The 24,755-nt window shown below is 40.8% G+C and overlaps 1 protein-coding gene across 2 annotated transcripts in view; it reads right to left on the reverse strand.

Moving 5' to 3' along the window:
- Positions 1 to 4,037: 4,037 nt before the first annotated feature.
- The window catches only part of MLH1 (MUTL-homolog 1), a 104,514-nt gene continuing 83,796 nt past the window's right edge, over positions 4,038 to 24,755 (reverse strand). For both annotated transcript variants that reach the window (XM_088982022.1, XM_088982102.1), the window contains exons 15-16: positions 4,559 to 4,722; positions 4,038 to 4,412 (exon numbers count right to left, since the gene is read on the reverse strand). In XM_088982022.1, the coding sequence (XP_088838148.1) occupies positions 4,368 to 4,412; positions 4,559 to 4,722 (209 nt within the window). In that variant the 3' untranslated portion in view covers positions 4,038 to 4,367. The remainder of the gene's footprint in view (positions 4,413 to 4,558; positions 4,723 to 24,755) is intronic.

Here is a 24,755-nt window from a genome sequence, read left to right on the forward strand (position 1 = left end):
AGAATGAGTGAGGCTTGGGTTCTGTTTTGGTTCTCCACCATCAACCCCTAAACATACTCTTTCAGTTCATTGTGACTGAGTGGTGCTTCTGTTGCCAGGTTGGTCTGTGGAGTGGCTTGGGGTGTTCAACAATGGGGAGGTTAGTTTGTGTGGGCACAGGGCCGGTTCTAGGAGGCTGCTCAAGGATGACAGGGTTCTAGTTAGCAAACTGTTGATAGGTAGGAATGGATCGAAGGGGACGACTGAAGTGAAAGGGGATCGTTTGGTCCCAGACGACCGTTGGAGGAGTAGTTGTAAGGTGCTCATCATTTCATTTTGCATTTGCTCCATTCGGTTGAAATGAGACTCAAACTTGTACACTTTGTTGGAGAGTATCTCAATTTTGACTTGTTTAGTTGATTTTGGGCCAACCTGATCTTCGGTCTCTAGGTTGACGTTTTCCTATTCATTGATCTACTCTTCGGGGATAGGGGAGAGGCTAATCTTGCGGGCGGCCATCCTCTGTGATCAAGAAATAACCAGAGATTCTAATGTGAGTAGGGAGGTAAGGCTACGTGCAGGGGTCTCCTTGAAGGACAAAGGAAAGCCAAGAGCTGGAGGTAAGCTGATTGCTAGGGTGAATGAAGTGATAGAATGATGATCTCATTATGAGTTGGACCCCTATTTATAGGGAGAGATCCTGAGATCCCAAAAGGAAGGAGCCAAAAGTGTTTGATTCCCATTAAGAAAGGGAATCTTGGATTTAGTGTCAGTTGTCATGGAAAACTGTCAGGGTTTCGCCAAGTGTCTTATGAGATATCTCAATGATGATCTTTCCTTTCGTCTAAGGATTTTCATAATACATGTGTGCTACTTCCTTTCGCAAGTCTTTTAAATTGATGCGGCATGGATGACGTCACTACTTATCTCGCACGTCTTCTCTAATCCTATGAGGCATCCCACCACGTGCATTATTAGTGACGCATGTGCTTCTTTTATTCATTTCCAACCTGCGATGAGCTTGAGCTCATTGCGGTTGTGCGATGACTTTAAGCTCATCACAAGTTTGCACGGGTCTTGAGCTCATCGCAATTCATTTCGGGTCATGAGCTTATTGCATGTCTTTGCGGGTTTCAAGCTCATCATAGATGTGTACTGAATTATGAATTCATCGCAATCATTCATGTGGTATTGATTTAGCACGTTCTGTGCTCTCATGGTCTAGGTGATCATCATACATCTACAAGAGGAAGAGGTAGGCCCTGAGGATCCTAACACAGACCTAGTTGTGAAAAATAGAAATACATTCAACACAGACCTAGTTGGGGTCAAAGCTATAATAGGAATTAGCCATAGTTGACCTAGTTGAGGAACGAGAATCGTCTAATCCCATACAAATTAGTGCCACTCTCCTTGAAGCAAGAAAGATATCATTTAATCACGCTCCTAAAAAGAATACAAGAACGTTTTTTCATGGACCTATTTTGAGATGCTTAGACAGGTAGTGATACGTAAGCAAGGATTAACGAAGGTCAACACACTCGATAGAGAAACTACTAGCTGCAAAGTTCATGAAACCAATATAATTCCCCAACATGTTTCAAAGTATCAACACACTCGATATTTAATTTTTAAGCATCGAGCAGATAAAACCATGGATACACATTTTCTGTTTCATTTTTTCAATTCAACCATTTGAGAAAATATGTTTAAAGATGGGTTCCAATGCTTAAAACCATTCAAACCCCTTAAATACTTGCATCTAGAAGTGACTGTAAAACCTAAAATGTATCATATAATATGGTATGATGGGTATTGATACTTTGAGCCATATTCCCCCCACTTGGTTGGTTAATATTTTACCAGTTATGGAAGGGAATATCCATTGCTATGTGGACATATTGGTTGATTCTATGGAAGATTGAATTCTTCAACTTTGTAGACAGTTAGTGGTTACAATCAAATGAATATCCCCCGTTAGCAATCCCTATTATATTCAAGGATTGACAATACGATATGCCCGATATGGGACATATTGTATTGGTATTGGTGTACCCAAATACTTGGATATATTGATACATAGGTTTTTTCTTTTAAATTTCAAAACTTCAAACTGATGGATAGGATCCTTGCATACATATAAATAAAAACAAATTAAAAAAAAGGAGTATCAGCAATATCAATACACACCGACACCCACTTGAGGGTATCAGACATATTGATATTTTAATCCTTGATTACATTGTAATGCCATTAACCTAAAAAATGCTAGTGCCACTTATTAAGGATGATGATGGCAATTTTTCACAAAACGATCCATAAGGAGGTAGAAAATTATGTAGATAGCATAAAACCCCACAAACAAAAAAATCCACTCACCGTTTATGTAATAAAAGGAAAGCTTTTGGATGTGGAACACAAAGGAGTGGGCCAGGAGAAAATGCAATCCTCAGCATGCACCACCCTTTAAAGGGGATCGAGTGATGATTGTCTTATATCAGAAGGTTCATTCTTCAACAAGCTAACCAGACGGTCTTTAGAGTTCAGTCCCCTTTGGATTTTTTATTAGTTTTCCAGATGTATTTGCTCACACCCTTACGCACGCCATCCCCTGAATTTGGAATCTCCCGCCAACCCAATAAATACCCCAAGAATAAAAAAAAAAAAGAGACAAAACTCAAAGAGGCAGATCACCTATTGCATCAATCCTTGAAAGTTGAAGCTGTACGTCACTGCAACTGTGTTTATAAACTAAATGGTATATTGGTTTTCACTTTCAGACAGTCTTCTTAGTGGATGTCAACCATTATATATATATTTGAAAATAATTGTATAGTTTTTCTGAGAATTAAATTATACACGAAAATTTTAATTCTATCATTTTTTTTATGTTTCCTAAGTTTTCACACTTCATATAAACTATATGTGTGTTTTATATGCATGTAAGGGGTGCCCATGAGCCAAGTTTCTTACGAGCTATTTGAGCTTGGCTTGGCTCGATTTAAATTAAAATTTGAGCCGAGCTCAAGCCTAATGAAGCTCAGCTTGTGAGACTCGCGAGCTTAATTGAGCCTAGTATAATAAATAAATAATTTTATTATATATATACATTAATACATACATACATATATAATAAATGATTTTTATAATTTTTAATTTTTGTATGTAAAATAAAAAAATATTTTTATATGTATAATTTTTGCTTTTTAGAAAAAGTTTGACTTGCAGTTGACTCGAATTCAAACTTGCGAACTTTTGAACCGAGCCGAGCTTGAGTTCAAGTCTCTAGTTTGAGCTCAAGCTCGAGCCTAACACTATTTCAGCGAGCCGAACTTGAAGTATTTATATAATATAAGATGTGTTGATACATCATTCCTTCATCTAGATGATTCAATAACAATTTCACGGGAATTTAGGACGGGTTTGAGTTTTGACCTTAAGGTACCCAGTACCCAATACCCAATTATAAACCTATCTATCTATCTATCGTATCCCATTATAGGCATCTTTAGCATACTATTTCATTTTAATAGAGGCAATACATTTTATTTATGGAGAAATACGGCCAGACCCAATGCATATTTCTGATTTCCACTACAGAGCTATAAACATTCAAAATGTCAAAAACCCCCACTCTACACACCAATGCCTGCCTGTGAATTGGCATCAATTCTGAGCTGGCACTCACCCCAACTGTACTTTGGCCTAAAAATTCCGACCCTGGGCTGAACTGTCATTCTCCCTTTTATTTATGTGATATAAAATCAGGCGCAAGAATCATAGAAATGAAAAATGCAAAGAATATTAAAGATGTTATTAAAAAAATGTATTTAGATTTTGGATAGATTTAGATCAAGATAGCCTTTCATAACCTCCGAGGCTACAAGATCTTCACTAGTTGGAAGGAAAAAAAGATTTTTTTCGGGTCACGACTTCCAGAGTCATATCATTTGACTGACATTTTTTTCGGGTCACGAATTCCCAATATTTTGAGCCTTGCTTCCAAACTTGTGAAGAGTAGAATTGAAATTTAAACTACATATATTGTGCGCTGATACTTGGCTTCCAATCTAGCATTTTATACAAGTATTTTTGGGTAGAATTTGTACAAGTATTTTGTTCTTCAAATGTTCAAACATTGTTGTGACGGTCCAAAGACTAGCTTATCAATCAAACAATAGTCCAGTGTCTTTAAAGTTTCTACTGATAAAAAAACTAAAAAAAAAAAAACTTCAACTCTCTGGATGTCTTTCGAAACACATTTTTTGATAGTTATCGGACATTTTCGACAGGCATATCATATACAGAGTTTTGTATTCCATCCAAATGCGAATCTTCAGGGGCCTTAGGGAATCAAAAAACCAAAATGAGCAACCAACAACCCTAGTTTAACATCTTTCAAAAATCTTATAAAGTTTCTCCATTGAAGTCACCTGCAAAAGTCCAGTTGCAAATATTCATAATCATAAGCTTTACCTTCCAGTTGCAAATATTAATAAAAAATCTAGGATAGCCATCAAGAAAAGACCAACTTAGATGGTTATGGACATTGTGGTGCATGAGGGTAAAAAGGAAGAACCTGGACAAAAGTTCCATTTGTAGCCATTGAATTAGGTGGCTTCAAGAAAAGTCTCATTGACGGGAATAATACATGTTGGATGTTCCATTCGCGCTGGGCCCATGAAGTCGCTGCCTCCGAGATCAATTCCTCATCAATCTCATTTTCCATGGCACTGTCATCCTCTGCAAAACCATTGACAAATACATAAGGTGAAAATAATCCAAGTTTAGACACCAAATAGTCAAAAAGAATAAATATTTAATGTTCACTATGAAAGAAGGAAAGGAGGTTGAGATTGGCTGGAAGTATTACTCATGATATTAGGACTTTAGTCACCAGGACCATGGTAAGGATAACATCACCATTTCAAATCACAATGCCAAGAATTTAGAGTTCAAATGCACAAAAAACACACTCAAATTCAAAGATTGCGGTTTGAAATATTTGGCATATAACACATTATAGAGGCTGTTGGATTTTGAATCTTCATTTTCCACATAAGAATGTGTAAATAAAAGCCAAGAAAAATTTTCCTCCAATTTGAGACTAGAGTTCACAGTTTATAAACTCATTCTCATATTCCTTAGGGCAATTTGCGGCATACAACATTGCGGGTCAATCAACATACAATTGTTAAAATATCATCATCATCATTCATAATTATCCCAAATATATAGGGTTGGTTACATGAATCCTGTTTCACCATTCTATTCTGTTTAATACCATATCAATTGCTAATATGCACTTAGGTCATTTCTTCTTATGTCGACCCATGTCCGTTTTGGTCTACCCCTAGCCCTTCTAGCCTCTTCAACTTGCAATGAATCACTTCTTCTTATGGGTTCCTTTTAATCTAGTACAATTCACCTATCACATAAAACTCTAGATGCATTCCTCTATTTTGCCCACTTGCACTAATTCTATGGGTGGCATCTTCCTTAGTCTCTCCCTTATGAATTATCAAACCAAGGTACCAGAAAAGTTCACATCTTGGTCTCCACTCCTAAGTGTACCATGGTTTGCACTCCTATTATTATTAAACTTACATATCATATATTCTGTTTTAAGGATACTTATTTTTTTTATCAATAACAGAATTATTTCATTACTAAAAGATGAAAGAAAAGTAATATACTAGGGGAGATAAACTCTCTTAACTCCCCCAGGGAGAAAGAAATATAACAAAATAGCCCAGAACAACTGATTCTTTCCCATCCCTTGTTTGGCTAGTGCATCTGCAAAGGAATTGACACACCTCTTTACCCACTGTAGTCTCACTGTCATATCCTGAGTCAACCTCTTGAAAGTTCTTTTTTCATTCAAGTAGCTCCACAAGCTCCTCTCCTACCGCTTTTTAGAGGTATTTGTCCATAAACTTAATTTTGCATTTGATAATTCATTAATTTTATCAATCAAAACAATGTCATCAGCAAACAATGTGCACCCATGGTTTCTCCTCCTGATTAAGTTTTGTTGATTCATCTATGATTAGTGCAAATAAACAAGGGTTAAGTGTTGAACCTTGGTGAATACCCATTCTTACTGTAAAATCTGATATCCCCCACACGTGCTCTCAACTTCTCATTGGTTGTTGCATCCTCATGCATATCTTTAATTAGGTCGATATACCTATTTGGAACCCCTTTCTTTCACAAGAACCATCATATTCTCTCCCCAGGAACTCTATCACATGTTTTCTCTGGATCAATCAAAATCATATGACGATCTTTCTTTTTCTCTCTAAACTTTTCTACCATTGTAAAAGGAAGATAGCTCCCATGGTTGATCTCCCTAGCATAACCCCAAATTGGTTCTCTAATATACTTATTTCCTGTCACAATCTTTGCTCAAATTTTCTCCGAAAGTTTCATAGTGTATCTTATGAGTTCAATCCCCCCGATAGTTACTATAACTTTGTTCTTAAATATAAGTACCATACTACTCTTTCTCCATTCATGGGAAATTTTCTTTTCATCTATTATCTTTTTAAAAAGATTAGTTAGCCATTATAAACCTACCTTGCCACACTTATATTGGAATCCCATTAGGTTCCAATGCCTTTCCCTTCTTCATCTTATTAGGCGCCTCTTTAACTTTAATAGTTCTAATTTTCCAAAGTACAAGTCACTTTTAACAGTATTAGTATTGCTAATCTTTCCTCTATTAGCATCCTTTATGTGTTGTTCATTTAACCAAAACAATTTGATCCTCCTCCTTAATGCACCTAACATGGTTTAAATCTCCCTTTTTTCCTTTCTCTCATCATTGATCGTTTACAAATTCCTTTTTCTCCCTCTTTAATGCCTAATTTCTGATAAAGCTCTTCATATTCTCTAACTTTAACTTCACTTACTGTCTTTTAAGCTTCCTTTCTTATGATTTATATTTTCCTATTTTTTTCCATTCCTAGTCTTTTGCTATTCTCTGTAACATTTTCATTTTAAACTAATTACATTTTGAACCTTTTCATTCCATGACCAAGTTTCTTTAGCACTTTTCCATTTCTCTTTTGATTTTCCTAAAATATCCTTTGCTACTTTTTTTTTTTATGCAGTTTGTCATTTCAAGCCACATATGATTGGTTTTTCCATCTAAATTCCATTTTCCTTTTACTATCAATCTATAAATTCAGCTAGAATTTGTCCTTTTAGGTTTTTCCACCAAATTCTTGGACACCCATTTTCTTCTCTATTTCTCTTTTGTTTCCTAATGCACACATCTACCATCACTACTCTATGTTGTGTAGTTAAGATTTTTTCTAGAATAACTTTGCAAGTCTTACACCTTACACATCATCCATTCAATTTATTTTGTTTTTTAGTAAGGAAAAAAATCTATTTTGACTTATGTTTGATCTACTTTCAAGTGTTATTAAGTGTTCATCCTTCTCAAAAAATGTGTTCAAAATTGCCATATCATACTACAAATGCTAAGATTGCATCTTCTATTTCATTCCTAGGGCACACAAAAACAAGAAACAGGTGAACAAACTGAAGGTAGGAGTAGAATAAAGATAAAAAACATGGATATTCAGTGCTGCTGCAATCCCCCACCCCCTCTCTCTCTCTCTCTCACACACACACACACACACACACACACACAATGTTGTGGAGTATAGCATTACTTTCACCATAATAAAGGGGATCATTGTTTCAGGCTCTGGGCCATGATTGAATAGTTTCTCATCTTTTGCATTTGTATATATCAGCCATTTTATTTGTCTGAGAGCATTCTAGTAATAGTACTGCTATATTAAAAATACAAATGAGGAGATAGATTGTCCAATAGATTTTTTCTCTCATTATTTTTTTTTTGATAAATAAAGTAGTTCATTATACTAATATAAAAAGAAAGAAATTCATACAAGTATTCTTGGAGAGGCGTGAGCTGTGTATTCACCAAGGCAACAGCAAACTACGACTGTGCCCAAAACAAATGATCCCTGGCTACCCCTTGCTTGGCTAGACAGTCAGCCATAGCATTGTCTGATCTCCCAATCCATTGTACTCTTACAATCAGACCCCTTGTTAACCACTTGAACCTCTTGGTTTCATTCTTACAACAACACATGCAGACTCTGGATTCTGTAGCAAACTGAACACCTTGAATTGCAGCTAACAACTCTGCCCTAGTGGAATCCCCAAATTCTAGGATGCCCGAGTAAAGAAGTACCATATTTCCAGCCTAATCCCTTATAACCCCTCCCAATCCAAGACCTGGATTGCCTTGCCTACTTCCATCAAAATTCAGCTTCAAAACACCTACAGGAGGAAGTGCCTGGCTTACACTTACTCTACCCTTTTGGGAAGAGCTACTTGCCATTGCAACCAAATTTCTCCAAAATCATTAAAGGAGAAATGATGGAACATCTCAGAGAATTTCAACCACTGGACAGCCCTATTCAAGATGCATTCCTATTCTTGTAGATTTCTCTCTTTCACTTGAACCACTCTAGCATTTCTCTCTTCCCAAACAGACTAAATCAACGCTGCTCTTGCACACCTCCACATTAATCTCCCTCTTACTTCAGCTGGCCTGTTCCACCTGCACCCAAAGAGCCACCCCCACAACTCTGCAGTGAAAGAACAAGAGTTTAGTAAATGGTAGCATTCTTCACCATGGGACCTGCAAAGGATGCACCAATTAGGGGAGAGACAAAGGTAAACACTTCAAATCTTCGAGCTGTCTCACTGAAATTATTGGGGGCAAAGTATGAGAACATCCCTTGTATGGTAGAGGTATCAGTAGAAGGAAAGGTCCACAGAGCCTGGTTGGCCATTGAAATGGATTCAAAACTGTGGGAGGGAGCAGAGGTTGAGGACGATGAGGTGGCATGGAAAAGCTTGCAAGGAGGTCAGTTAGTGGGTGAAACGGACAAACAGTTGTTTGGAGCTGAAGCTCAACAGGCATGGAAAGAAAAAGAGCGGTCACAGGCCCCCCCAAAAATAGCAAGCAAGCAGAACCGTTGACGGAGGATCGAAGCACCAAATTTAAATCCTATGCAGAGGTGGTGTCAGAACCAACTAATGCCCTTGGTAAGGAAAATACTTAAGGCGGGAAAACCAGGGGAAAGATGAAGAGTCATTGCAGCAGATTGAACCAGAAAATTCTCAAAGTAAATCTGAGCCGGTAAACAAACATTGTCTTATGGGTGGACCAGAATTGACCCTACGCGTGACTACTTAAGTAACCACGTGACCTCTCCTGTGGGGTTAGGAGAAACTAACAAAGCTCTATCATCATCCCCACTTAACCCATTTTCCTCTCCTGTCGAAGTGAAGAAGATTCAGAATCAAAAAGGCCTGCACTTAGATGTTGGTACAGGAAACCGAAGAAATCTTTCTAGGATTCCATGGCTCACTTGGAGGCAGGTACACTTAGAAAACCCCACGACACTGGACAAGCCAAATCCAAGGTACTTCAGGGAAAATAAGGATGATTGGGATGACAATAGTGATTGGGAGGACTTGGAAGGTCTTGATGTTGGGGAAGAAGAAGAAGTCAACCAGCCTTCTAGTATTGATAGCATAGACTCCACTAAAGCTTGTAAAATCATGGAAGAAGACAACTTGGGAACCGAATTATTATTTGACGATCAGGATTCGGAAAAACAGTGGAGGTGGTGGCTGCAGACGGACAAGAGACCTCTCCTTCCTATAGGTTGGAAACACTTCTACCTGAAGAGCATTACTCTGCGACCAATGCAAGTTCAAATACAGGATCATGGGCAGGGGAAAATTGGAAGATCCGTGTTTTTAATGAGGAAGCTCATGAGGAACAGATTATGGATGCTATTGTTAAACAGCGTATGCCCTTAGCTCCTATCAGAATGATGTACATTATGACATTTAATGTAAATGAATAAAGTACATATTTGATTCATTCTATCATGGTGTGTTTCTGCGTAATACCCTTAAACTGGACACATATGAGACTCATGTCAGCTTAGAATCTTCATAACCGTTGGATAGATCTGGGGAGATTTATCTTGCCAAGGCTGACACTGATGTGCCGCCAAGTTGGTTGGGGTGACTTGTCTTAGCTGCCAAGGTGAGACCTGAGGTACATGCAATGTGGGTTTTCTTGAAACCCTGAACTGGACCAAAATTCCAGTATTGCCCTGGACATTGGAGATAGATGGGCAAAACTGGAATGTTACACCTGACCCCTAGACTCGATTATGATATTTTACTAGGTGTCAGATTGGGCTGCCTTCGATATTTCACTGTCTCCTACAGTGAATTCGGCCAGGCCTTGTAACAAAGGCTAGGCTGAACCCATGTGGCTGATGTGTAGATCAATGTTTGGGTCCCACGCCATACAAGCATAGCCAACTGGGCTGCAGGTTAAGAGGTTAAGTGAGCACATAGACTTAATGGGCCTAAAGCCCATTCGAACTAGCTTAATAAGATAAATTAAATAAGGGGCGGTTTTAGGATTTGGATTAGCTGATAGGATAAGGGATTATCCCTATCCACTCAAACAGTCTAGATCCAAAAAAAGATTTGGATCAGGAAACTCCTAATTTGATTAGGAAGGTTGATATTTATCTGTAGATAAGATAAGGGATTATCCTTATCTCTTAAAGAGAATCTAGATCCAGATATAAAATTTGGATTAGGAAACTCCTAATAGGATTAGGAGAACCTCTCTTTAAGGCTATAAATAGGAGAGCATGGCGAACCTCCAATCTCAACTCCTAGTCTGCTGAATTAAGAGAGAAGACAATATACAGTTCGACTGCTTCTGTCTTCTGCTCTTGTTCTTTCCTGCTCTTGCCGCCCTACCCAGTTCGATCTCCACCAGAGGGAGAGATCAAGAACGGTTCTTGATATTGCCTTTTGCTAGAAGAGGCGATCTGAAGTCGTGCTCACTAGCCCTCCATCATATTCTTGTTGAAGAATTTGGTTCTTGCTGAAGAATCGTCTTGCTAATTCTACTTCACATCGTGTCATTTTCGGTGGAAGCAGTCTTTGGTCTTCTCCTTGGGCGTGAACACCTTCATTGGGGGTTTACTATTACTCCGTATCAGGTATATCACTCTACTCCTTTTTGGTTTCAGATCTGGTCCGGTTTGGTTTCAAGATTGATCCTTGAAAATGCAGTTTTCTAAAATAGGGAATGTGATTCCCACATGGGAGGGAGAAATTTTTGAAATTTCGCCCAACCTCACTGCAAGGTTCGGCCATCCATATGATGGATCTCTCATCCCTTCAGCTATCATGGGTTTTTCTCAAGAGGGAAGCCAGAAAAAAGTTCCTGATGAAAGGAAAGCTTGTGAAAGATTGGAATAAGGAGATTCTAACCCCTTATCCCCTCTTAATTCCCCCTGCTTCTAGTCATCTGGGTACTCCTCTTAGTGTTACTGATTTTCTGCCTTCCTGTCTTGTTGCGTTTGCAGATCTGGATCCAAGCCAATCGACTTTGAATGCTGGAATCACCTGTGCCTTCCTACCTGATGAAAATCTTCAGAAAGAGAAAAGTTGTGAGGTCACAGTAAAGGAAGGGGAAATCCATCATATGGATGGCCAAACAAGATGGCTGAGCAAAATTTCAAAAATTTTTCTTTCACCTTTCCGAGAATCGCATTCCCAGTTATAGAAAAACTACTTTTTCAAGGACCGTTCTTGAACTGAAATCGGACCAAATCTGAAGCCAAAAGAAAGGGAGAAGTATACCTGATACAGATTCCACAAATGTAGCTCCCAATGTGGTAGGTAGTTCACGCCCAAAAGAGGGTTTCCAAAACCAGCTTCCACTGAAGATGGTGTAGCTTGAATTGAAGCCGGTTCAGCAACACAGTTTTCAGCAAAACTGTGATCCAATAGCTTGGATCAAGCAAGGGAGGTGAGCACGAATTGGTTCTGATATTTTCTTGCGAAAATCAGAAGTTAGAACTGATCTTTATCAGTCCAAGAATTGGAAATCGAATTGGGATATCTGGAACGGCAAGAGCAGAGAAAGAGAACTGAGATCAGAGTATGAAACTGGAACAATTTGCCCTCTCCTTTTATAAGCCTTAAGGATCATCACTCCTAATCGAATTAGGAGGCTCCTAATCCAAATCTTTATTTGGATTTGGACTCTCTAAGTGGATAAGACTTATCCTCTTATCCTAATCGCTGATCCAAACCCTTATCCATATCCGTATTCACCCAAGTCACATGATTGCTTAAGTTGTCATGTGACCATATGATTAATCTTATTAATCATGGACTTTAGGCCCATTAAAAAAGTGGCTCACATCCCTAGGTAGTTTCTGGCCCATTTGGTTCTCTTTGTATGGCGTGGGACCCCAACAATGACCCTACATAAGCCCATATGGGTTCGGCCCAACCTCTGTGAAAAGGCTTAGCCGAATTCACTATCAAGCACAGTGAACCCCTGAGTCCATCAGTATGGGCTCTTATTGGGCCTAACATTTACATTAAATGATTCTTGAGTCCAACCATCCTATAGTAGAAAGCCTTATGTGCTGATTTCGGCCAAGCTTCTTGTGAAAGGAAGAGTAGAAAGTTGGGGATTTCAACAAGAGACAGAGGAAAGGGAAGAAAAGAGAAGAAAGTTGGGGATTTCGGCCAACTCAAACTAAGTAAATACAGCTCTTTTAAAAATAAAAACTAATGGGCCCAATGCCCAACAACATCTTAATTTAAAAGGAAATAAACTAAACACAAGTCGGCCCACTCAACACTCCCCCTCAAGTTGGGAGTAGATGTCATACATCCCCAACTTGCGTAGATCATGCTCCAGCTTATTCTTTGCAACGCCTTTTGTGAGGACATCAGCAAACTGCAGATCAGAGGAAATGTATGGAAGACAAACTTCTCCAGAAGTTACCCTTTCTCTGATAAAATGTCTATCTACTTCAATGTGCTTAGTTCGGTCATGCTGGACTGGATTATGAGCAATATTAATTGTTTCCTGGTTATCGCAGTATAGTATCATAGGTTCTTCTTCCTGAACACCGATTTCTTCCAATAGAGAACGGATCCAGAGAAGTTCTGAAACTCCATGTGCCATGGCCCTATATTCGGCTTCTGCACTTGATCTTGCCACAACTGTTTGTTTTTTACTCTTCCATGAGAATAGGTTGCCCCCAACTAGGGTGCACACTCCTGAAGTTGATCTTCTGTCATCGAGGCATCCTGCCCAGTCCGCATCTGTATAGGTCTCTAGCTTGAGCTGTCCATGATCAGTAAACAATATGCCTCTGCTTGGATGTCCCTTCAGATAAGCAAGGATCTTGTCAACTGCCTTCCAGTGCTGGTCTCGTGGAGCATGCATGTATTGGCTCACTACACTTACTGCATAGGAGATGTCTGGTCTTGTCATGTATAGTAGCCGACTCACAAGTCTTTGGTACCTCCCAAGGTCCTTTACTGGTTCATCTTCTGATGCACTGATTCTATGGTTCTGATCAATGGGGGTGCTAGCTGCCTTTGTTCCAACTTTCCCTGTTTCTTGGAGAAGGTCCAAGACATACTTCCTTTGAGAGAGAAAAATTCCATGTTTCAATCTTGCAACTTCAATGCCTAAGAAGTATCTCAGTTCTCCAAGGTCCTTAATCTCAAATTCCTTATGCAGGTTCCTCTTCAGACTATCAATCTCACTCAGATCATTCCCAGTAACAACAATATCATCCACATAAACAATTAGAATTGACACCAAGGATCCCCTGCGCTTCACAAACAAGGTGTGATCAGATTGAGTTTGAGTGTAGCCAAAAACAATCAGGGCCTTTCTGAATCTGTCGAACCATGCTCTAGGGGATTGTTTCAAGCCATATAGTGACTTCTTCAGCTTGCATACATTTCCCTCTTTAGCATTATCATAAAAACCAGCTGGAAGATCCATATACACCACTTCTTGCAGATCCCCATTTAGGAAAGCATTCTTCACATCCAGTTGAAACAAAGGCCAAGAGTATGAGGCAGCAAGAGAAAGGAGTATCCGAACAGAGGTCATCTTTGCAACTGATGCAAAAGTCTCTAGATAATCAATGCCATAGGTTTGTGTGTATCCTTTTGCAACAAGTCTTGCCTTGTACCTCTCTATGCTTCCATTTGCCTTATACTTTACTGTGTAAACCCATCTGCATCCAATTGTCTCCTTGCCTTCTGGTAGATCCACAATCTCCCATGCTTGATTCTTAATCAAAGCCTTCATCTCTTCTTGCATAGCTGCCTTCCACTCAGGTTTGGAGAGAGCCTCACTAACACCCTTAGGTATAGACACGGAATCAAGAGAAGAGAGAAAAGCACGGTAGGAAGGAGAAAGTCCGCTGTAGGATAAGTATTGTGATATGCAATGAGCAGTGCACTTCCTCTTCCCTTTTCTAAGAGCAATAGGGAGATCAAGGTTATCTATAACAGTGTTAGTGGGACCAATGGGAACTGAAATAGTAGAGGGATCAAGAGGAATACTTGGATCTGTATCAGCCAAATCTAGAGTCTCCAAGGGATCGACAAGAAGTGGTGTGAGTTCTGCTGTAGTGGAATCAACCTCCTTATGAAGTCTCTGCTATGAGTAATACTGTGAGACGAAACGCAAAGGGGGTGGCAAGGTAGGTGACATTGGATGGTTGTCAAGCACAGTAGTAGACACAGGAATTGTAACTGGGAAAGGGATAGACTGCTGACTTACTTCCCCAAAAGACTCCCCCTGAGAAGGATTCCTTGAGAAGTATGTAGATTCGAAAAAGGTGATGTCCATAGTAACAAACCGGTTCCCAGAGACTAGATCATAACAGCGGTACACTTTCTGATTCTCTGCATATCCAAGGAAGACACATTTCTTTGCCTTGGGGTCAAGCTTCAAACGGTAAGGACCAAGAATATGCGCAAAGCAGACACACCCAAACACCCTTAGAGGAATATGAAACATCTCCCCCTAAGGAAAAAGAAGGCTGAATGGAGTGCTGAATCCAAGTATACGAGAAGGCATCCTGTTAATCAGATATACTGCTGTGAGAACAGCAACACCCCAAAAACGAACCGGAACTGTCGCTGTGATCATCATGCTTCTTATCGTCTCAACAATGTGTCTATTCTTTCTCTCTGCAACACCATTCTGTTGTGGACTATAGGAGCAACTACTCTGATGGACAACACCATATTCCAACAGATATGAGGCAAGAAGTCTCTCAAAATATTCCCTAGCATTGTCAGATCTGAACATCTTGATTCTAGTTCCAAACTGTGTTAATACCATCTGATGGAATTGCCTCACCAAGGATGGTACCTCATCACGTGATTTCATCAAGTAAATGCAGGAATATCGAGAGAAATCATCCACTAACAGGAGAAAATAGCGACAGTCACCCATAGAGGGGAACATGATAAGGGCCCCACACATCCGAATGAATAACATCAAAAGGAGAACATCTTTTATTACTCGGTTTAAAAGAGTGTCAACAATGCTTTCCAAGTTCACAACCTTCACACTTCAACCTTGATAGACTCACAGACTCAAATAGTTTTGGAAACAAAGAACATAAAGAAGAAAAAGACAAATGGCCCAGACGATTATGCCAAAGTATAATCTGATCCACAAGTTTTGACTCACTGTCCTTGCAAACATGATGACTTTGGTGAATTAGAAGAGTATCCAAGAGGTAGATTCCATTCACTTCACGACCACTCCCAATCGTCCTCTTTGAATCCAGATCCTGCAAAATACAACGTCCAGGAGAAAAAATTACTGAACAGTTCAGATTCTTAGTCAATGGTGGAGCAATGGGTCAATCTAGGAACATGTTAGTCAAACTACTAACAGATAACAAGTTGGTGCTCAATCTAGGAACATGGAGGACAGATGGTAAACAAATGGAATCATTAATCTTGACAGATCCCTTCCCAGCAATAGAAACATGGGATCCATCAGCCGTGGAGACCCTATCTCTGCCAAAACTGAGCTGGTAAGAGGAGAAAATGGTGGAGCAATGGGTCATGTGCTCTGAGGCTCCAGAGTCTATAATCCAAGGAGATCTCTCCTTACCTGAAGCAGAAACATAGTTTGCAGTGACATGTGGACTACCTGTGTGGGCAAGGAAGGTAGAGTGAATTCCACCTGTGCTACCTGTACCTTGTTGTCCGATTGCGGCTAAATTGGAACTAGTTGTATCCCTCTGATTTGGAAGTAACCCAAACATCTCAAGCTCGGCGCTTACTGCAGCAGCTGCAACAGACTCCAAGGCAGCTATAGTAGGGGGGGCCGTAGTGTCACCAGTAACTGCCATATGTGTTAGACAGTTTTGTATGCCCTTAGCTTCAATCAAGATGATGTACTTTATGAGTTTTTTGTAAATGAATAAAAGTGCAAATTTGATTCATGTTCCCTTGGTATGTTTCTGTGTAATACCCTTAAACTGGACACTTAATGAGACTCGTGTTTGTTTAGAATGTTCACAGCCAGTGGGTCGGTCTGGGGAGACCCATCCTGACAAGGCTGACACTGTGGTGCCACCAAGTCGGTTGGGGTGACTTGTCTCAGCTACCGGGGTGAGACCCTAGGCACATACAGTGTAGGATTAATTGAATCTTTGAACTAGACCAGATTTCCAGTATTGCCCTGGACCTTGGAGATTGATGGGCAAAACTGGAAAGTTACACCCGACACCTAGACTCGATTATGATACTACACTAGGTGTTGGATTGGGCTGTCTTTGATGTACCAATCAGTGAGATCCTTAGCGGGGGTCAAAACCTGGGTATGTTGGGACAGTTTGAGAATTCATCTGAGTGGGTGATCATAATGACAGGATCAGCCCCTTTGTCGGACAAAGGTAATGATCGGGGATGCACTCTCACTGATGGAAACCAAGACTGCCGGCAGCCGATTTCAATCGTTGAGATTTGTTTTGCAAAATATATTTTATATGAGATATAAAAGTATATAAATTATGGTTTTGAAATGATTTCCAAAAGGTTTTAATTCCCGGGATCCATAGAAGAGAGAGTGCAACACTGTTCCTTGCAGCCGAGGGAGAGGTCCTCTCTTGTCGGGCAGTGTATGATCATTATGGGCTGAGAGGTTAAGTGTAAGACCGTTGATGATAATACCTGATGGGCTAATCTTGCATCTGGCCACAGTCCTTGGGTGTTACAAGGTGGCTTGGCCCAGGGACCACTTAGGGTAAGTGTTGGGCCCATAGAGCCCATCTGATGGGTTTCAGGGGGTGCACTGTCCATAATAGTGTATTCGGCCAGGCCTTGTAACAGAGGCTGGGCTGAACCCATGTGGCTGATGTGTAGATCAATGTTTGGGTCCCACGCCATACAAGGAAGCCCAACTGGGCAGCAGTTTGGAAGGCTAAATGAATACATAACCTTAAATGGGCCTTAAGCCCATTTCGAACTGGGCTAATTTGATTAGTCACTTAAGGGGCGAATTCTGAGATGGATCAGCTGATAGGATTGGGCCCACACCCTATCCACTTAGAGGGTCCGAGATCTAAATAAGATTTAGATCTGGAAACTTCCTAATTAGATTAGGAGATGATTGATCTAATCTGCAGATAAGATAAGGGTTATCCCTTATCACTTAAAGGGACTTCTAATCCAAATATGATTTGGGTTAGCAACTCCAAATGGGATTAGGAGCTGATCCCTTTAAGTCTATAAAAGGAAGAGGGGGGCGGCAGCCTTTAGACATCACAAGCAAGCAACAGATAGTCTTGTCTTCAGAGCTGAAATCACAGAAGAGAGAATCTGCACCCTGCAAATACTCTCTTGCCGCCTCCTTCCTGTAGCCACTGCCTACAGCAGTTCGATCTCCAGTTCTTCGGAGAAATCAAAATTGGATCTTGATTCCAATCTTTTGGAGAAAAGATTGGTGGGAGTTGTATTCACAAGCCGTCCAGGTGATTCTTGAGAAGGGTCAAGTTCTTTTGGAAGAACACTGTTGATTCTACTCCACCCTGCATTGCGCCATCTTCAGTGGGAGCAGATTTTGGATCCTTCCTTGGGCGTGAACACCTCCATTGGGAGATACTACTTCTTTGTATCAGGTATTATATTTCCCTACTCCTTCTGGTTCAGATCTGGTTCAGTTTATGGTTCAAGAATGATCATTGAAAATATGATTTTCTAAATAGGGAATTCGATTCCCAGTTGAAGGGAGAGAAAAATTTTTGAAATTCGCCCCCCTTATTCCGCAATCTTTGGGCGTCCATGTGATGGATTTCCTATCCCTTCAATCATTACCTCCCTCCTGCACTCCTCTCTTGACACGAATGCATATGCTTGGGAGAGAGTGACACTGTCCCTGGAAAGAAGATGTTGTTGTGCAATGTCATACTTAGGGTTAAGGCCAGCAAGGAATTCGAACACCCTATACTTCTTTAAGTGTCTTTGATAGGTAGCTGCATCCTTGGTGGTTTCCCAAGCAAAGGTCTCTAGATGGTCAATCTCCTACCACAAGGTCTTAAGGACTGAAAAATAAGCTGCAACAGATCTATCTCCCTGTCTAGTAGCAATAATCTGATTTCTTAGTTGATAAGCCCTAAAAACATTCTCCTTCTGTGAATAGGTCTTTGCAACTCCATCCCTTATCTCCTTAGCAGTGTTTGCCCATAAAAAGTTTTTACTTATATGTGGCAACATAGAATTACACAACCATGTCATTACCATATAATTTTCTTGCACCCACCGGGAGTTGCCAGTTTCGGGTTTTACCTCTTCACTAGTAATATACCCCAATTTTCCACAAGCCCCAATGGCCATCTTTGCAGATTAGGACCATTCCAAGTAATTTGTACCATCCAACCTAACTGTAGTAATGGTTCCGGCTCCGAAGGGGTCTCCAGCACCTCCTCCCACTGGTCTCATTTCATTCCCGGACTTATATTCAATTCTGTGTCCCTCCATGTGTCTCAAAGAGGTACAGAAAACAGCTAAAAAATGCAACAAGAATAAACAAAATACCTTCTGGAACCAATGACACTCCTTTCGTGTCCTGGACTTTCTTCTCACGAAAGATTCCTTTTCGATGGAATGGGGAGAAGAGAGAGAAGAAGCAACCGCCGTCTCTAGAGACCTGCAAACCACATGGAACTTGAATCACCCCTTACAAAAAACCCAGAGGAACCCTAAAAAAATAGGGCGCCACTAATGGTCCCAAGGCCCAACAACATCTTAATTTAAAAGAAAATAAACTAAACACAAGTCGGCCCACTCAACACTCCCCCTCAAGTTGGGAGTAGATGTCACACATCCCCAACTTGCGTAGATCATGCTCCAACTTATTCTTTGCAACGCCTTTTGTGAAGACATCAACAAGCTGCAGATCAGAAGAAATGTATTGAAGACAAACTTCTCCAGAAGTTACCCTTTCTCTGATAAAACGTCTATCTACTTCAATGTGCTTAGTTTGGTCATGCTGGACTGGATTATGGGCAATATTAATTGCTGCCTGGTTATCGCAGTATAGCATCAGGGGTTCTTCTGCCTGAACACCGATTTCTTCTAACAGAGAACGGATCCAGAGAAGTTCTGAAACTCCATGTGCCATGGCCCTATATTCGGCTTCTGCACTTGATCTTGCCACAACTGTTTGTTTTTTACTCTTCCATGAGACTAGGTTAACCCCAACTAGGGTGCACACTCCTGAAGTTGATCTTCTGTCATCGAGGCATCCTGCCCAGTCCGCATCTGTATAGGTCTCTAGCTTCAGCTGTCCATGATCAGTAAACAATATGCCTCTACTTGGATGTCCCTTCAGATAAGCAAGGATCTTGTCAACTGTCTTCCAGTGCTGGTCTCGTGGAACATGCATGTATTGACTCACTACACTTACTGCATAGGAGATGTCCGGTCTTGTCATACACAATTATAGTAGCCGACCCACAAGTCTTTGGTACCTCCCAAGGTCTTTTACTGGTTCACCTTTTGATGCACTGATTCTATGGTTCTGATCAATGGGGGTGCTAGCTGCCTTTGTTCCAACTTTCCCTATTTCTTGGAGAAGGTCCAAGACATACTTCCTTTGAGAGAGAAAAATTCAATGTTTCGATCTTGCAACTTCAATGCCTAAGAAGTATCTCAGTTCTCCAAGGTCTTTAATCTCAAATTCCTTATGCAGGTTCCTCTTCAGACTATCAATCTCACTCAGATCATTCCCAGTGACAACAATATCATCCACATAAACAATTAGGATTGACACCAAGGATCCCTTGCGCTTCACAAACAAGGTGTGATCAGATTGAGTTTGAGTGTAGCCAAAAACAATCAGGGCCTTTCTGAATCTGTCGAACCATGCTCTAGGAGACTGTTTCAAGCCATATAGTGACTTCTTCAGCTTGCATACCTTTCCCTTTTCAGCATTATAATAGAAACCAGTTGGAAGATCCATATACATCTCTTCTTGTAGATCTCCATTTAGGAAAGCATTCTTCACATCTAGCTGAAACAAAGGCCAAGAGTATGAGGCAACAAGAGAAAAGAGTATCTGAACAGAGGTCATCTTTGCAACTGGTGCAAAAGTCTCTAGATAATCAATGCCATAGGTCTGTGTGTATCCTTTTGCAACAAGTCTTGCCTTGTACCTCTCTATGCTTCCATCTGCCTTATACTTTACTATGTAAACCCATCTGCATCCAACTGTCTCCTTGCCTTCTGGTAGGTCCACAATCTCCCATGTCTGATTCTTAATCAAAGCCTCCATCTCTTCCTGCATAGCTGTCTTCCACTCAGGTTTGGAGAGAGCCTCACTAACACCCTTGGGTATAGACATAGAATCAAGAGAAGAGAGAAAAGCACGGTAGGAAGGAGAAAGTCCACTGTAGGATAAGTGTTGTGATATGCAATGAGCAGTGCACTTCCTCTTCCACTTTCTAAGAGCAATAGAGAGATCAAGGTTATCTGTAACAGTGTTAGTGGGATCAAGAGGAATACTTGGATCTGTATCAGCCGATTCTGGAGTCTCCAAGGGATCAACAGGAAGTGGTGTGAGTTCTGCTGTAGTGGAATCAACTTCCTTATGAAGTCTCTGCCGTGAGCAATACTGTGAGACGGAACGCAAAGGGGGTGACAAGGTAGGTGACATCGGATGGTTGTCAAGCACAGTAGTAGACACAGGAACTGTAACTGAGAAAGGGATAGACTACTGACTTACTTCCCCAAAACACTCCCCCTGAGAAAGATTCCTTGAGAAGAAGTATGTGGATTCAAAAAAGGTAATGTCCATAGTAACAAACTGGTTCTCAGAGACTGGATCATAGCAGCGGCACCCTTTCTGATTCTCTGAATATCCAAGGAAGACACATTTCTTTGCCTTGGGATCAAGCTTCGAACGGTAAGGACCAAGAATATGCGTAAAGCAGACACACCCAAACACTCTTAGAGGAATGTGAAACATCTCCCCTTGAGGAAAAAGAAGGCTGAATGGAGTGTTGAATCCAGATATACGAGAGGGCACCCTGTTCATCATGCTTCTTGCCGTCTCAACAATGTGTCTATTCTTTCTCTCTGCAACACCATTCTGTTGTGGACTGTAGGAGCAACTACTCTGATTGACAACACCATGCTCCAACAGATATGAGGCAAGATGTCTCTCAAAATATTCCCTAGCATTGTTAGATCTGAACATCTTGATTCTAGTTCCAAACTTTGTTAATACCATCTGGTGGAATTGCCTCACCAAGGATGGTACCTCATCGCGTGATTTCATCAAGTAAATCCAGGAATATTGAGAGAAATCATCCACAAACAAAAGAAAATAGCGATAGCCGCCCATAAAGGGAACATGATAAGGGCCCCACACATCCGAATGAATAACATAAAAAGGAGAATAACATCTTTTATTACTCGGTTTAAAAGAGTGTCAACAATGCTTTCCAAGTTCACAACCTTTACACTTCAACCTTGACAGACTCACAGGCTCAAACAACTTTGGAAACAAAGAACTTAAAGAAGAAAAAGACAAATGGCCCAAACGATTATGCCAAAGTATAATCCGATCCACAGGTTTTGACTCACTGCCCTTGCAAACATGATGACTTTGGTGAATTGGAAGAGTATCCATGAGGTAGATTCCATTCACTTCACGATCACTCCCAATCGTCCTCTTTGAATCCAGATCCTGCAAAATACAACGTCCAGGAGAAAAAATTACTACGCAGTTCAGATTCTTAGTCAAATTACTAACAGATAACAAGTTGGTGCTCAATCTAGGAACATGGAGGATAGAGGGTAAACAAATGGAATCATTAATCCTGACAGATCCCTTCCCAGCAATAGAAACATGGGATCCATCAGTTGTGGAGACCCTATCTCTACCAGAACTGAGCTGGTAAGAGGAGAAAATGGTGGAGCAATGGGTAATGTGCTCTGAGGCTCCAAAGTCTATAATCCAAGGAGAACTCTCCTTACCTGAAGCAGAAACATAATTTGCAGTGGCATGTGGACTACCTGTATGGGCAAGGGAGGTAGAGTGAGCTCCACCTGTGCTACCTGTACCTTGTTGTCCGGTTGAGGTTGAATTGGAACTAGTTGTATCCCTCTGATTCAGAAGTAACCCAAACCTCTCAAACTCGGCCCTTACTATAACAGATGCAACGGACTCCTAGGCAGCTGTAGTAGGGGGGGCTAGAGTGTCACCAGTAACAGCCATGTGTGCATTTCCTTTTTTATTCTTCAATCTTATCGGCACAAGGTGTGGGTGAAGCTTCCAACAAGTATCTCTTGTATGCATTGGTTTATTACAGTAGTCACAGACTAAGTCCCTTTTGTCTTCCTTCTTGTTCTCATTGCCATTCTGTTTAGATTCCACAACACTTACCATAGCGGACTGATCAGACATGAGATTATTCATCATTACATCCCTCCTGCACTCCTCTCCTGACATAAATGCATATGCTTGGGAGAGAGTGGCATTGTCCCTGGAAAGAATATGCTGTCGTGCAATGTCATACTCAGGGTTAAGGCCAGCAAGGAATTCGAACACCCTATACTTCTCTAAGTGCCTTTGATAGGTAGTTGCATCCTTGGTGGCTGTAGAGAAGATGGGCCGAATGGCCCATAGACTGTCATTTCATGTTATGTTATGTTTCTCTCTGTTGTGGGCCTTATTCCGGGCCCATACTCTGTAATATTCTGTTTTTTGTATATTCCTGCTCACTCAAGGGCCTCTCTGTAATTTGTCAAAGATTAACTTATTAATAAGATGTTTAGAGTGTTAGAGAGTGGTTATGTTCGAACCTCTTACTCTCTAACACTCATTGCCGCCAGCTCTCTCTTCTCTTCCTCTCTTGTTTGTTCATTTTCTGGTTTGCATCTAATCTCAAACAGTTCCATACATCAAGTGGGCTGTTTTTCAACTTGGTATCAGAGCAGGCCATTGCTTGGCGTGTCCCTCATGTGGTTCTAGTTCAGCCAACTACATGAGAAGGTTCTAGGGCCGAAAGTTTACAGTCATCCGCCTGGTTCTTGGAGGTCATTGGAGGGTGCCCAAGTTTCTATACACTTGGAGAAGGGTTCGGTGACCAGGAAGAATCAGAGAGCAAGTTGTTTGGCCTGATTTGAAATCAGAGAAAAGGACTTTTGAAGTTATCTCAGAGAACAAGTGTTTGGCCTGGTTTATAGTTCAAACCAGAGACTCTCTTGCTGTAAGTCCTTTCTCAGTCCTTTGCTGAGTTATTTTTTGTTGTTTGGGAGGACTATTAAAGCATTCAAAGCCCACATACATTCGGCCCACTGTTGCTGGACTGTTTTTCTGGGTTGTTTTGGAAGTGCTATTCGGCTGATTATTGGACTGCCGAGCTGCTGAAACTGATCTAAAACTAAGTGGCCTAGTCTCATCTTCATCCCAGCCTCTTCTTGGACCTATACTGAACACCTTGAAGTGGTTTCTTCTAGTTAACAGTAGGCTGTTAACTACTGCACACTGAGTGTTCGACGAAAGGTCTCTTAAGGACTGTGGCCCTGTTTTCTTCTCTTTGGGACAACGGCTGTTGAGAACCTGAAATACCTTGTGATTGGAGGTTTGTTGGGTGTCCTTTAAAGGGTGAAACAGTAAAGAAAAAAACTACCACCGAACTGGACTGTCACAGTTATCAAGTCTGAACTGATTCTGTGAGCTAGTTGTTGTTGCCTATTCAGCTCAAACTAAACTCATCAAGACCCCAGTACCTTGAGAAACCTATTAAAAATCCTAATTGGAGCCTTTACATGATGGATTTCTCAAGCCTTGAAAACAAGAATGCTGCTGAATATGGACAGATTTTGGGAACCCCAACTGATTCTATGCTGGCTGTAACTACAGTTAAGCTTGATGGGACCAACTACTTGGCTTGGTCACAATCAGTGAAAATCCACATTTGTAGCAAAGGAAAATGGGGTTTTATTTCTGGGAGCAAGAAAGCTCCTCCAGAGGATGATCCATCTTATGAGAGATGGGTACAAGAAAACTACACAGGGTGGCTTGTGAACTCAATGCAGCCACAGATTAGTCAGCATTATCTGTGGATGAACTTGGCTAAAGAAATCTGGGATAGTGTTGCAGAAACTTACTCCCAGAAGTTGAATGTTGCCAGAGCTTACAAACTGAGAAGTGATGTGAAGAATTTAAGACAGGGGGAGAAGTCACATGCAGCATACTTCTCAGCCCTAAAATCTATATGGCAAGAGATTGATTTGATAGAGGCCGTGACATGGGATACCCCTAAGGATGCTGAAACATATAGGAAATTGGTTGAAAGGAATAGGGTCTTTGAGTT

Source organism: Nelumbo lutea, chromosome 1 (genome assembly GCF_056320005.1).
Source record: "Nelumbo lutea isolate HS-2025 chromosome 1, American lotus-T2T, whole genome shotgun sequence".
Lineage (NCBI taxonomy): Eukaryota > Viridiplantae > Streptophyta > Magnoliopsida > Proteales > Nelumbonaceae > Nelumbo > Nelumbo lutea.